The 12331-nt window shown below is 42.9% G+C and overlaps 2 protein-coding genes across 2 annotated transcripts in view; both read right to left on the bottom strand.

The window, feature by feature from the left end:
- Positions 1 to 7476, bottom strand: part of LOC129485108 (trypsin-2) — a 33002-nt gene extending 25526 nt beyond the window's left edge. The window contains exon 1 of the mRNA XM_063642311.1: positions 7238 to 7476. Within this exon, the coding sequence (XP_063498381.1) occupies positions 7238 to 7373 (136 nt within the window). The 5' untranslated portion in view covers positions 7374 to 7476. The remainder of the gene's footprint in view (positions 1 to 7237) is intronic.
- LOC129485105 (M1-specific T cell receptor beta chain-like) overlaps positions 1 to 12018 on the bottom strand; it is a 96627-nt gene extending 84609 nt beyond the window's left edge. Inside the window, exons 1-2 of the mRNA XM_063642312.1 lie at positions 11937 to 12018; positions 11506 to 11805 (exon numbers count right to left, since the gene is read on the bottom strand). Of these exons, the coding sequence (XP_063498382.1) occupies positions 11506 to 11805; positions 11937 to 11985 (349 nt within the window). The 5' untranslated portion in view covers positions 11986 to 12018. The remainder of the gene's footprint in view (positions 1 to 11505; positions 11806 to 11936) is intronic.
- Between the last annotated feature and the right edge of the window lie 313 nt (positions 12019 to 12331).

The following is a 12331-nucleotide window of genomic DNA, read 5'->3' as shown; positions in this document are numbered from 1 at the left end:
TGTGTATCTCATCCAAGATACTTGACTACACATTTTCAATATATACTATGTGATATGGTTTGGCTGTGTCCCCATCCAAATCTCTACTTGAATTGTATCTCCTAGAATTCCCATGCATTGTGGGAGGGACTCACAGGGAGGTAATTGAATCATGGGGGCCGGTCTTTCCTGTGCTATTCCCGTGATAGTAAGTCTCATAAGATCTGATGGTTTTATCAGGGGTTTCCTCTTTTGCTTCTTTCTCATTTTTCTCTTGCTGCCACCATGATAAGAAATGCCTTTTGCCTCCCGCCATGATTCTGAGGCCTCCGCAGCCACGTGGAACTGTAAGTCCAATTAAACTTTTTCTTCCCAGTCACAGGTATGCCTTTATCAGCAGCATGAAAGTGGATTAATACAGTAAATTGGTATCAGTAGAGTGGGGTGTTGCTGAAAAGATACCCAAAAATGTGAAAGCAACTTTGCAAGTGGGTGACAGGCAGAGGTTGGAAGAGTTTGGAGGACTCAGAAGAAGACAGGAAAATGTGGGAAAGTCTGGAACTTCCTAGAGACTTGTTGAGTGCCTTTGACAAAAATGCTGATGGTGATATGAACAATAAGCTCCAGGCTGAGGTGGTTTCAGATGGAGATGAGGAAATTGTTGGGAACTGGAGCAAAGGTGACTCTTGTAATGTTTTAGAAAAGAGATAGGTGGCATTTTGTCCCCAACCTAGAGATTTATGGAACTTTGAACTTGAGAGAGATGATTTAGGGTATCTGACAGAAGAAATTTCTAAGCAGCAAAGTATTCAAAAGGTGACTTGGGTGCTATTAAAAGCATTCCATTTTAAAAAGGAAACAGAACATAAAAGTTTATAAAATTTGCAGCCTGAGAATGCAGTGGAAAAGAAAACCCATTTTCTGAGGAGAAATTCAAGCCAGCTGCAGAAATTTGCATAAGTAGCAAGAAGCCTAATGTTAATCCCCAAAACCCTGGGAAAATGTCTCCAGGCCATGTCAAAGATCTTCATGGCAGCCCTTCCCATTACAGGCCTGGAGGCCCAGGAGGAAAAAGTGGTTTAATGGGCCAGGCCCAGGGTCCCCATGCCATGTGCAGCCTAGGGGCTTGGTGCCCTGTGTCCCAGCCACTCCAGCCATAGATGAAAGGGGCCAACATAGAGCTCAGGTTGTGTCTTCAGAGGGTGGAAGCCTTGGCACCTTTCATGTGGTGTTGAGCCTGTAGGTGCACAGCAGTCAAGAATTGAGGTTTTGGAACCTCCATCTAGATTTTAGAAGATGTATGGAAATGCCTGGATGCCCAGGCAAAATTTGCTGCAGGGGTGGGGCTCTCATGGAGAACCTCTGCTAGGGCAGCACAGAAGGGAAATGTGGGGTTGGAGCCCCCATACAGAGTCCCTACTTGGGTACTGCCTAGTGGAACTGTGAGAAGAGGGCCACTGTCCTCCAGACCCCAGAATGGTAGATCCACCAACAACTTGTGCCATGTACTTGGAAAAGCCACATGCACTCAATGCCAGCCTGTGAAAGCAGCTGGGAGGGAGGCTGTACCCTGCAAAGCCACAGGAGTGGAGCTGCCCAAGACCATGGGAACCCACCTCTTGTCCCAGCGTGACTTGGATGTCAGACCTGGAGTCAAAGGAGATCGTTTTGGAGTTTCAAAATTTGGCTACCCCACTGGATTTCAGACTTTCATGGGGACTTGTAACCCTTTTGTTTTGGCCAATTTCTCCCATTTGGAATGGCTGTATTTATCTAATCCCTGTACCCCCATTGTGTCTAGGAAGTAACTAGCTTATCTTGCAGGCTCATAGGTGGAAGGGACTTGCCTTGTCTCAGATGAGACTTTGGACTGTGGGCTTTTGGGTAGTTGCTGAAATGAATTAAGACTTTGGGGGACTGTTGGGAACGCATGATTGGTTTTGAAATGTGAGGACATCAGATTTGGAGGGGCCTGAGGCAGAAGGATATGGTTTGGCTATGTATCCACCCAAATCTCTACTTGAATTGTATCTTCCAGAATTCCATGTGTTGTGGGAGGGACCCAGGGGGAGGTAATTGAATCATGGGGGCCAGTCTTTCCCGAGCTATTCTCATGATAGTGAATAAGTCTCATGAGATATGATGGGTTGCTCAGGGGTTTCCACTTTTGTTTCCTTCTGATTTTTCTCTTGCTGCCACCATGTAAGAAGTGCCTTTCACCTCCTGCCATGATTCTGAGCCCTCCCCAGCCATGTGGAACTGTTAAGTCCAATTAAACCTCTTTTCCTTCCCTGTCTCGGGTATGTCTTTATCATCAGTGTGAAAACAGACTGATACACTATGTAATGATTATACATCCTTCATTACATTTTCTCTTTCTTTAAAATATCTTATGGCCTGCTTTTTAATGTTTTCATTAGTGAATAGTACCCCTTCAGTGTTCCAAGTTAAATAAGACAGCATCCATTGGATAGAACAGGTACCAGTTTATTCTACCGAAAGCTTGAGCATAAAGGAAATCTCCCTCAAGTTTCTGCCACTGATGTCTGAGTGAACTGAGCCAGTTCTGATGCCCTCAACAGGGGGCAGAAGAGATCTATGTTATATCTAGGTGCTTGTCACTGCCCTTTATGGGGAATGATGGGATGAAGAAACCCCATTGACTCCTAGTTTCTTGCTATTTGTTTTAATTAATTGAAATTAATTGAAGAAGATCTAGCACAGATGAAAAGACATTTCCCAATTTTTCAAGCCATACAAAATTGGCTAGGTCAGTTAGGAGGATACTGGAAAATTGAGATAATTTAATTTTAGCAGCAAATTTTCAAAGTCGTCAATGTTAATCTTATGATATGGTGGTGACATGGGAGATAAATGATGATACAGTGTATCTACAGCTGGCTTAATAGTGATTATCAAAGAATGTTGTAAAACACTTACAATTAATATGACTATGTCCACTTGTCCATCACTAACAAGACCCAGTTTATGCTCTCAAGCCTTCATCCTTCTACTTCAAAATGGAGGTGTTAGAAGTTTGTGCTAAGACATTAAAAATGTCTTTGGTGCTATGGCTATCTTGCTGTTACAAAGGTAGAAGGTAGAATTCCCTGGCTGTGTGGATTACATCTTTCCCCAAATGGTTGGGCTTGGGACCCATTCAGCTGAGGATGGAAATATACCTATCTTGGATTCAATTATCTTATTATTTAAAAAACAATATAGAAACATGCCTTTTCCACTAAGTTTTCAGCTGTGTGGTTATAGGCAAGTCATTTAAATTTAGGTTTAATTACACTTCACTTATTTAAATTTATTTTTAATTAGGAGAAAATAATACCTGTATGTCAGGGCTGCTGTATTTTATATGTATAAACTACTTGTGATATTTCAGTGGACTGTAGAGAAAAAAAATTGCTTCCTTCTCTAAATTTTCCTTGTTCCCTGCAGGAAGAGGCCAGACCTCTTCCCAGCCATGTCCCAGCAAAGAGCACTGTTAATACTCCCATTCAACAAAAAAATAATTTATTTTGTTATATTTTCCCAAATCATATAATTTAAAACATTGCTTAAAAGACATAGAACCAACCCAAATGCCTATCAGTGATAGACTGGATAAAGAAAATGTGGCATGTATACCCAATGGAATACTATGCAGCCATAAAAAGGAATGAGATCATGTCCTTTCCAGGGACATGGATGAAGCTGGAAGACATTATACTCAGCAAACTAACATGGGAGCAGAAAACCAAATACTGCATGTTCTCATTCATAAGCGGGAGTTTAACAGTGAGAACATGTGGACACAGGGAGGGGAAAAACACACACTAGGGCCTGTTGGGGGTCAGGGGGCGAGGGGAGGGAGAGCATCAGGACAAACAGCTAATGCTTATAGGGCTTAAAACCTAGATGACGGGTTGATAGATGCAGCAAACCACCATGACACATGTATACCTATGTAATAAACCTGCACATTCTACACATCTATCCTTGAACTTAAAGTAAAACAAAATAAAGAAATAAACAAACATTGCTTACTTGGAGATTTAGAGTATCAATTTTTATGTTCTGTGAATTTGTTGGTCTCCTAATGTGATGTATGTTTATGTATGTTTAGTGAAATAATGGTTTACATTTTCTGAATTATTCTCTGTACCCTCATGGTAAACATCCATGATCTATTATGTGCCTTTAAAAGTCTATTATGTGGGTCGGGCGTGGTGGCTTACACCTGTAATCCCAGCACTTTGTGAGGCCAAGGTAGGCAGATCACGAGGTCAGGCGTTCGAGACCGGCCTGGCCAGCATAATGAAACCCATCTGTACTAAAAATAACAAAAATTAGCCAGGCATGGTGGCATGTGCCTGTAATCTCAGCTACTCGGGAGGCTGAGGCAGAAGAATCACTTGAACCTGGGAGGTGGAGGTTGCGATTAGCCAAGATTGTGCCACTGCACTTTAGCCTCAGCAACAGAGCAAGACTCCATTTCAAAAAAAGAATAAAAAAAAAAGGTCTATTCCGTAAACTGTGAACTCCCCCTAGTGAACACTTTTTCATTTTTTTGTTCTAAATTCAAACCTCCTATCCCAATCTACAATCCTTTTGCCCTCTTTAGGTGTCTTCTGTTACTCACTTTGATGTTTGATACTCCATCTCTGCCTATTTTCATTTTCATTTTTTTGTGTGTTCTTCCTCTCTCCCTGGGCTGCATTTTCTTAGCAAGGTGAGGCTGTGTTGGAGGGAGCAGGTGGTAACCATGCCAGAAGGGAAGCTGTGTCTGGCATAGCACTCTTTCTACCAGGGACTCAGTTGAGGTGATGACCCCTGTGATGGAAATGGTCCCACATAGCCCTGGGAATGGACGCAAAGTGCTGGTACCCGTTCCCATCTCTTGCAGTTGATCTTCTGAGTCTGGGCAATACTTGCTATAAAAAATAAATAATCTGTGGGAAAATGTAGGACTCTCAGAAAACCTTAAGTTTCACTGAATATGAAAGTCTGTAGATACAGTGTTCTGTTATTTAACCCTTTTCCTGTTTAGTAAAAAAAGTGCAGCTCGCTGCCAGCGTTCATTTAATTTGACATAAACACACTCTTTGAGGCTGAAGCAAATTTGACTGATTGTCAACATGAAAATAAAATATAAAAACTGTTCTTGGAATTATTTCTAAACAGAACTGGCCTCTAATCCTAGCATCACAGAAATGTATATAATAATCAATATTAGATAATTTTTTTGTGTGGGAAAATTTCAAAGCACAGAACAACAGAAAGTGGAACATCACATTCCACACAAAAATATTGCCATTCTCTACAGGTCTTGCCAACCTTGTCATTGTGTGAGCAGCAAAAGTTGCAGTGACCAGTTGGGTTTTGTTTCTTTGATGTTGGTGGTAATGTTCTCGGGGAAAAGTCTTCCAGGCGGGCCAAGAGGTGTGACATCATCAGAGCGTGGACGACCTCAGAGATGTTGCTGCCCTGGCTCACGATGCTTTTTCAGCATCCTTTTAATCAATGTCAGTCTGCAGTTTCTATGGCTAATTGTGTGCTCAGAATTCTCCTTCTTGAACAGGATGTAGGAGTTAAGCATTGTAATGTTTAGAAGGTGGAGAAAGAATTTCTTGTATCAAACCTTGTGTGTTATCTCAGGGGAAACACTGCAGCTGCAAGCACCGCTAGCGTGTATTCTTGGGGCAAAAGGGAACAGATTTTAATGATATTCTGGGAAGATGTGCTTTCTCTGTTCTGGATGTTGACCTCAGCTAGGAGAATTATGATTCCTGTCTTTCCTCAGGGAAAGAATCTTCCTCTTCCTTCCGGTAGAATCTCTCACAGAAACATTTGCAGGGTATTTCTTCCTTTTGATGGTTTCTCTTCCCTCATTTACTTGTATTCAAAATCAGCTCAAGTCCTATCTCGCACAAACTTAATCTTGAATATTGTAATACACATTCATTTAATTTTTTTCTCTGACTTCTTCCACACAAAAATTTAGCACTGAATCAAAATACGTTTTCAGATGCCTGTTTTGTCTTGCCAATAATAACTGTGCAAGTGCTCTGCAGTTTGGGATTTCTATTACCCTTTACATTTATTTGTATTATTTGTCTTCTGTACTGACAGAAGAGCATATGTTTTATTCTTAAAGACAAACACACACTTTCTCCAGAAGATTGTGAGTGCAGTTATAACCAAATTCCTACCACCTTCTGCAGCATAGTTTAAACCTTCTGTGATCAGAATTTTTTCCAGCAAAATATGATTGATCAGAGAACCTGGAGGAAGATTTGCTTTAATCAGAGTTTTTCTCTTTCTAAATTGAATGTACAGAATTCAAATTCCACAAACTTTCTCTTGAATCAGCACATAGATAGTAAAAATCATTGAAAGAATTTAGCATATGTTAATGTCCTCTAGTGAAATGTCAACCAAGAGCAAAACACTAAGCAAAGTAGAAAACGCACAGTAAGAGAGACAAGGATAGAAAAGGGAAAGTAAAATTAATTAACGAAATGGTAGAACAGGGCTACGGTGTGAATATGCAAGATGACTTCTCCTCCTTGTTGGGACTTGTGAATTTACAACACATTGGATTGGGGGAATTAAATCTAGAACAGTCCCTGACTTGTAAAGGGGTGAAAAATAATACCTCATTCTCTCCTTGCAAAGAAGTGTGCTTATGGAGCTAGTTTCTCCTTAGTGGCCACTTTTTTTCTATTTAGCATGAATGGGCCACTGGAGCTAGCACCAGCCCTGAGTTAGGGCCCCTTCTCTCTTAAGTCTGCTCTTTTTGTGCAGAGAGGATGTGGCTGTGCTGCGCTGTGGATAAACTGCTGGCACAGAGGTACATAGATGTCTGGTTGGTGCTGGCAGACTCCAGAATCAGGGAGAAGTGTTCCTTCTTCTCTCTAGAGACACTGTACCCCTCAGGAATATCTCCTTCTTCTTCCATTTTAACACCATATGAAAAATAGATCAGCTTTAGCCCCAGACCTGGGTCTTGTCGATACCAGAACATTCTTTCATGGTCCATATCCTGGACACATTCCAGAAAAACTTTCTCTCCCATCCTTTTGACTAGATATCTTGAGCTCTGGGTTACTTTCACATCTACGAGGCCTGTGAGAGACAGAAAGCAAGGCTGAAGAAACAGGCCATCAAGGAGCCTGAGGAGAAAAGAGCTTTGTATACAAGACCTCGAAATAGTAGGACAGTGGTTGCCACCAACTCCCTAGACCCAACAACTCCCAGGACTCACCTACAGCCAGGAAACAAAAGGCCACATGACAGAGGAGGCTGATTCCCATGGCTGCTTTGAAGAAAGAATAGGTCTTCTCCCAGGACCAGGCTGTGGGTTGATGGTCTGTGATGTCATTGTCCCGGCCCACACTCATAATCCCTCAGCCATTGTCTAGACTAGAAAGGGTCTAGAGGTGCTAGAGAGTGAAGGATATCCCTTGTGCTCATGGAAGTGTCACTGTGTGTATGTGCACGTATAGAAAAGAGTTGACACAGCAGGCCTGAGACTGCTGGCCTTAGAAGGGCCTGATTGCATGGTTGGCTCTTGATTTGCATCTGTGAACTTGAATTTTGGGAGTGTTCCCACCACAGTAACTGGTAAGCGTGGCTTAGTGTGCCTAGACTGCTTGCACAAACCATGTGGGTTAGGCTGAACACTTGCTTTACGTCAAGTCTGGAACTATGCTGCATGATAGGCAGAGGGTGCCAATGTAATCAGCTGAATTATTTTGCGAGGGCTGCCATAAGTCACCACAGACTGTGTCATTTAAACAACAGAAATTTATTTTCTCACACTTCTGGAGACTAGACATCCAAGATCAGGGTGTCAACAGGGTTCGTTTCTCGTGGAGCCTTGCTCCTTGGCTTGTAGATGGCTTCCCCCTGTGTCTGCATGTTGTCTTCCCTCTATGCATGTTTGTGTCCTAATTTCCTCTTATAAGGATCCCAGTCATATTAGTGAGGACCTCATTTAACCTTAACCACCTCTGTAAAATCCTTACCTCCAAACATAGTCATATTCTTAAGTACTGGAGGCTGGGATTTCAACATATGAATGTTTAATGACACGATTCAGCACCTAATACCAGCCACTGAAATTAGTGGAGGTGCTGAGTCTCTAATGAGCTTCCCTGGGCAGAAAGGTTGTTCTCACATTGCTGCATTTTCATTGTCGGGGTGAGAGTGTGCTCTCTCATGGAAGAGAACATAAGGAAGTCTCACGTGGATTTCTCCAAAGTCCACCATGTCTTTGTTCCTTGTGATCATAGTATTCTTACTACATATTTGTGATACATCTTTGCTATGAGTACAAGGACACACCGAGTCCCATGAGTCCTTCTGGTGAGTTTCAGTCTTTGAAAGTGAAGGTAATTTTTTTCCTGACCAACTGTGATTAGGAAAACCTTACCATTTTCTCTCTCTCTCTCTCCTCACTCTCAAAATATATTTTATTAGAGCAGTCTTAATTTCTCATACAGTATACTTAATAATTACTACAAGTAGCATATTGGGTAATAGGGCAGGCTTTGGAACTATGCTGCCTGGGTTTGAATCTGGTTCAAATCCACGTGTGTAGGTTCATGTGAGTGCTCACATGTGTGGGTTTACCTGATGGGGTTGGGGAGAGGGTGGTATATCAATAATGGGGTGGTAAGTGTGTTCAGCCCCAGGTGCAAGCGATAAAGGGTGCAGAGCATTTTAAAACAATCATAAAACCCAAGTGAAATGGTTTTGCTTTTATTATCACCAAGTGCCAGGAATTCTAAGTACTTTTGGTGATAAAGGACCCCTTCAATGAAAGATTTGTCCTTGTGTGAGTGGCTCATTTCACTTAGCATTATGTCAAACACAGAGAAGCAGAGAACAGAATGATAATTGCCAGGAAAATGGGAGAAGGAAGAGCTGAGTTGCCATTCAGTTGGTGTAAAGCTTCAATTATACAAGATAATTGCATTCTAGAATCTGCTATACAACATTGTCCCTAGAGTTAACAATATCATATTGCACATTAGTTTTGTTTAAAGGTTAGATTTCATGCTAAGTGTTATTCCCACAATAAAAAGAAATCTCACCAAGTAATTCTGGTACACATCGAGAACCACTGATCAAAACAAAAGGGTCAGCTACAACTGACCACTATTGTGGTGGACAACTAAGCAACCACTATAAGTGTGATGCTTATACTGCATTTTCCAATAACACTTTACTTGTGGTTATTTTGCTAACATTATTCATTAAAACTTTCTAATGGTCTAAACAGGTTTTGATACTGTATCCATGCATAGTATGAATCAATTCAGTCATACAATAGTTTTTAAGTTGTTTGCAATAATATAAAATAGTTATCATAATTATTCAGACTATATTCCTTAGTTTTGACATTACTGTGAACATCTAATATCTAATCCAACAGACTTAGCCTTACCATAAATCAAGCATAATGACACAGCTACCCAACACAAACACCTTTGAACTTCAGTTTCACCAGACTATTTGCTTACACAAAGAGCTTTACATCCATAAACATTCTTATCTTTAGTACAATTTTTTTTTATTATTTTACAAGATGTGAAGTCTCAAAGCTTCTACTGGTGAAATCTGTAAGTGCATAGTGTATCCTAACCTGCTTAAATGAAAAGTATAAGACTAAGATTACAATTGTCCCCTGAGACACAGGTAAACAAAAAGGGAAGCATGTGGGGCCCCAGAGAGGATCCCTGAAGACCGTAATGTAGAATGCAGCCTTCTCTAGTAGGTGGTGTGAGGGGGGCACTGGATTGATGCAGGTCAATTCTAACAAAGAGCCCAGGCTGAGGAAGCCCTATTGAAATAGCAAATGAGAAGGAAGAGAAAGAGGACATTGGCAGCTCCATCTCACAGGTGCACTGTGATCTGGGGATAGATTTTTTTTTTTTTTTTTTTGAGACGGAGTCTCATCCTGTCACCCAGGATGCAGTACAATGGCGTGATCTTGGCTCACTGCAACCTCCACCTCCTGGGTTCAAGCAATTCTCTTGCCTCAGCCTCCCAAGTGGCTGGGATTATAGGTGTGCACCATCATGCCTGACTAATGTTTTGTATCTTTAGTAGAGATGGAGTTTCACCATGTTGGCCAGGCTGGTCTCGAACTTCTGACCTCATGATCCACCCATCTCAGCCTCCCAAAGTGCTGGGATTACAGGCGTGAGCAACTGCGCCAGGCCGGGGATGGACTTTTACAGACTAGGGCCCTCAGAGTTCCATAAGTCTCAGTGCAAGGAGCTGGGAAAGGCTCCTAAGTGCTTCTGTGGTGGCAGTGGCTTCCTCTGGTGAGGGCAGGCTCAGGAAGGTAAGACCGTCTCTCCCCTTGTGGCAGCCTTTTCTGCGCAGAGAGGAAGTGGCTGTACAGTGCTTCGGGTTAACGGCTGGTAGTGTCTGCGAAGGGCTGGATGTCTGGAGGTTGCAAGAAATAGAACTTAAATTATTTAAAAAAAAAAAAAAGAAATGCTCAGTTCTTTTTTTTTTTTTTTTTTTGAGACAGAGTCTTGCTCTGTCGCCCAGGCTGGAGTGCAGTGGCGCGATCTCGGCTCACTGCAAGCTCCGCCTCCCAGGTTCACGCCATTCTCCTGCCTCAGCCTCTCCAAGTAGCTGAGACTACAGGTGCCCGCCACCACGCCTGGCTAATTTTTTGTATTTTTAGTAGAGACGGGGTTTCACTGTGGTCTCGATCTCCTGACCTCGTGATCCGCCTGCCTCGGCCTCCCAAAGTGCTGGGATTACAAGCATGAGCCACCGTGCCTGGCCCAAAGGGTTTTAAGCTTGAGGGAGTGGTTGTGGGTGGGGGCAGGTGCGGGCTTGCAGGTATGGTGGCTACTTGGAAGGTGGTTAGAGGGATCCAGGTGAGATCAGTGAAATTAGAAAAGTTAGTAAAATATGTGAGGAATTTAGTACTTAGAAAAATGCAGGATGGGGTGGTGGATTCGGCGTGGAAGGAGAAAGTCAGAGAGACAGTGAAGATCAGTCCTGCATCTCTGGCTTGGGCATCTGGACCATCTGTTGAGAGAAAGAAAATAGGAGCTGTTGGGTTTCATAAATAACTCCAAACATGGTGTTGCTCCAAGTGACAAAACCTCCGGAATAGGACCTGGGATACAGGACCAAATACTGTTGAGACCCATTAGGTTGGAAATGGAGTCTTCAGTTTGGGCAACAGCTTAGTTGAATTTAAAGATTTAAGCTCCACAAGAAGAAAGGATTGGAGAGTGTACCCTGGCACTAGACCTAACTCAGTTAGCTTGTACTGCCCAACTTTGAAACCTCATTGGTACAGCAGGTAGAGGATGGACCCCTGGTTCTGCGGAGCGGCTGCATTGCAGAGTCCCTGAGGCTGGGGAGTGGGGAAGGGCTTCTGTGGGATGATGGAGGAAGTTTATCCTGTTGGTTGGCGAGGGGTCTCCTGAAGGAAGAGTCTCCTTGTTCTTGCAGCTACCCTCTGTTTTTGTGCAGAGAGCAGCTGGCTGTGCAGCACTGTGGATAAACTGCTGGCGCAGAAGTACAGAGAGGTCTGGTTGGGGCTGGGCGACTCCAGGATCAGGGGGAAATTCCTCTTCTCTTTTCGGGAGACGTTGTACCCTTCAGGAACATCTCCCTTATCAACCGCCTCAACATTAATTGAATAGTAGATCTGCCTTAAGCCCAGCCCTGGGTCTTGTCGATACCAGGACATATACTCATGGTTCATATTCTGAGAACAAGTCACTGTTAACTTCTTTCCAGTCACTGTGATGAGGTATCTTGGGTTCTGGGTCACTTGGGCTTCCAAGAGGCCTGTAAAGGAAGGGGACAGAGTCAGAGGCAGAGCTGAAGGGGAGCTCCAATGCTTAAGCCTTTAGGAGACGCCTTGGACTGAGGCCTACAAAATAAGGCCAAAAGTTGCCCATGTGCCTTCTTGGACTCACCTGCTCCTAGAAGGCAAAGGACCACATAGCCAAAGAGCTGGGGGCCCATGGCAGCATCAGGCAGGTGTCTGCCAGTTCTGGGGGCTCCATTTGGTTTCTGTGATGTCTCCACCTCTTCAGCTATTTGGGCCTCAGAAACATTTTCAGGAGAGAAACCACTCCCACTTCAGCTCAGAGGGCTGAAGTGTACAAAGGCAACACAGCCAACCCAGGCTGAGGACATTTGTAATCAATGTCATTTTCCTTAATCTGTGTGAGGCTGCTTCTCTTTATACAAGTGACACATTTTCTTATTAATACAGTCTTGTACAAATTGTCAAATATTTATGTATTTTGGATCTCAGGGTATAAAGTAGTGTAACACATTTGATTATCACTTAGAAGTGTGAGAACAT

Source organism: Symphalangus syndactylus, chromosome 6 (assembly GCF_028878055.3).
Source record: "Symphalangus syndactylus isolate Jambi chromosome 6, NHGRI_mSymSyn1-v2.1_pri, whole genome shotgun sequence".
NCBI lineage: Eukaryota > Metazoa > Chordata > Mammalia > Primates > Hylobatidae > Symphalangus > Symphalangus syndactylus.
Note: the sequence above shows the minus strand (reverse complement) of the source record. Positions and strands in the feature narration are given on the sequence as shown.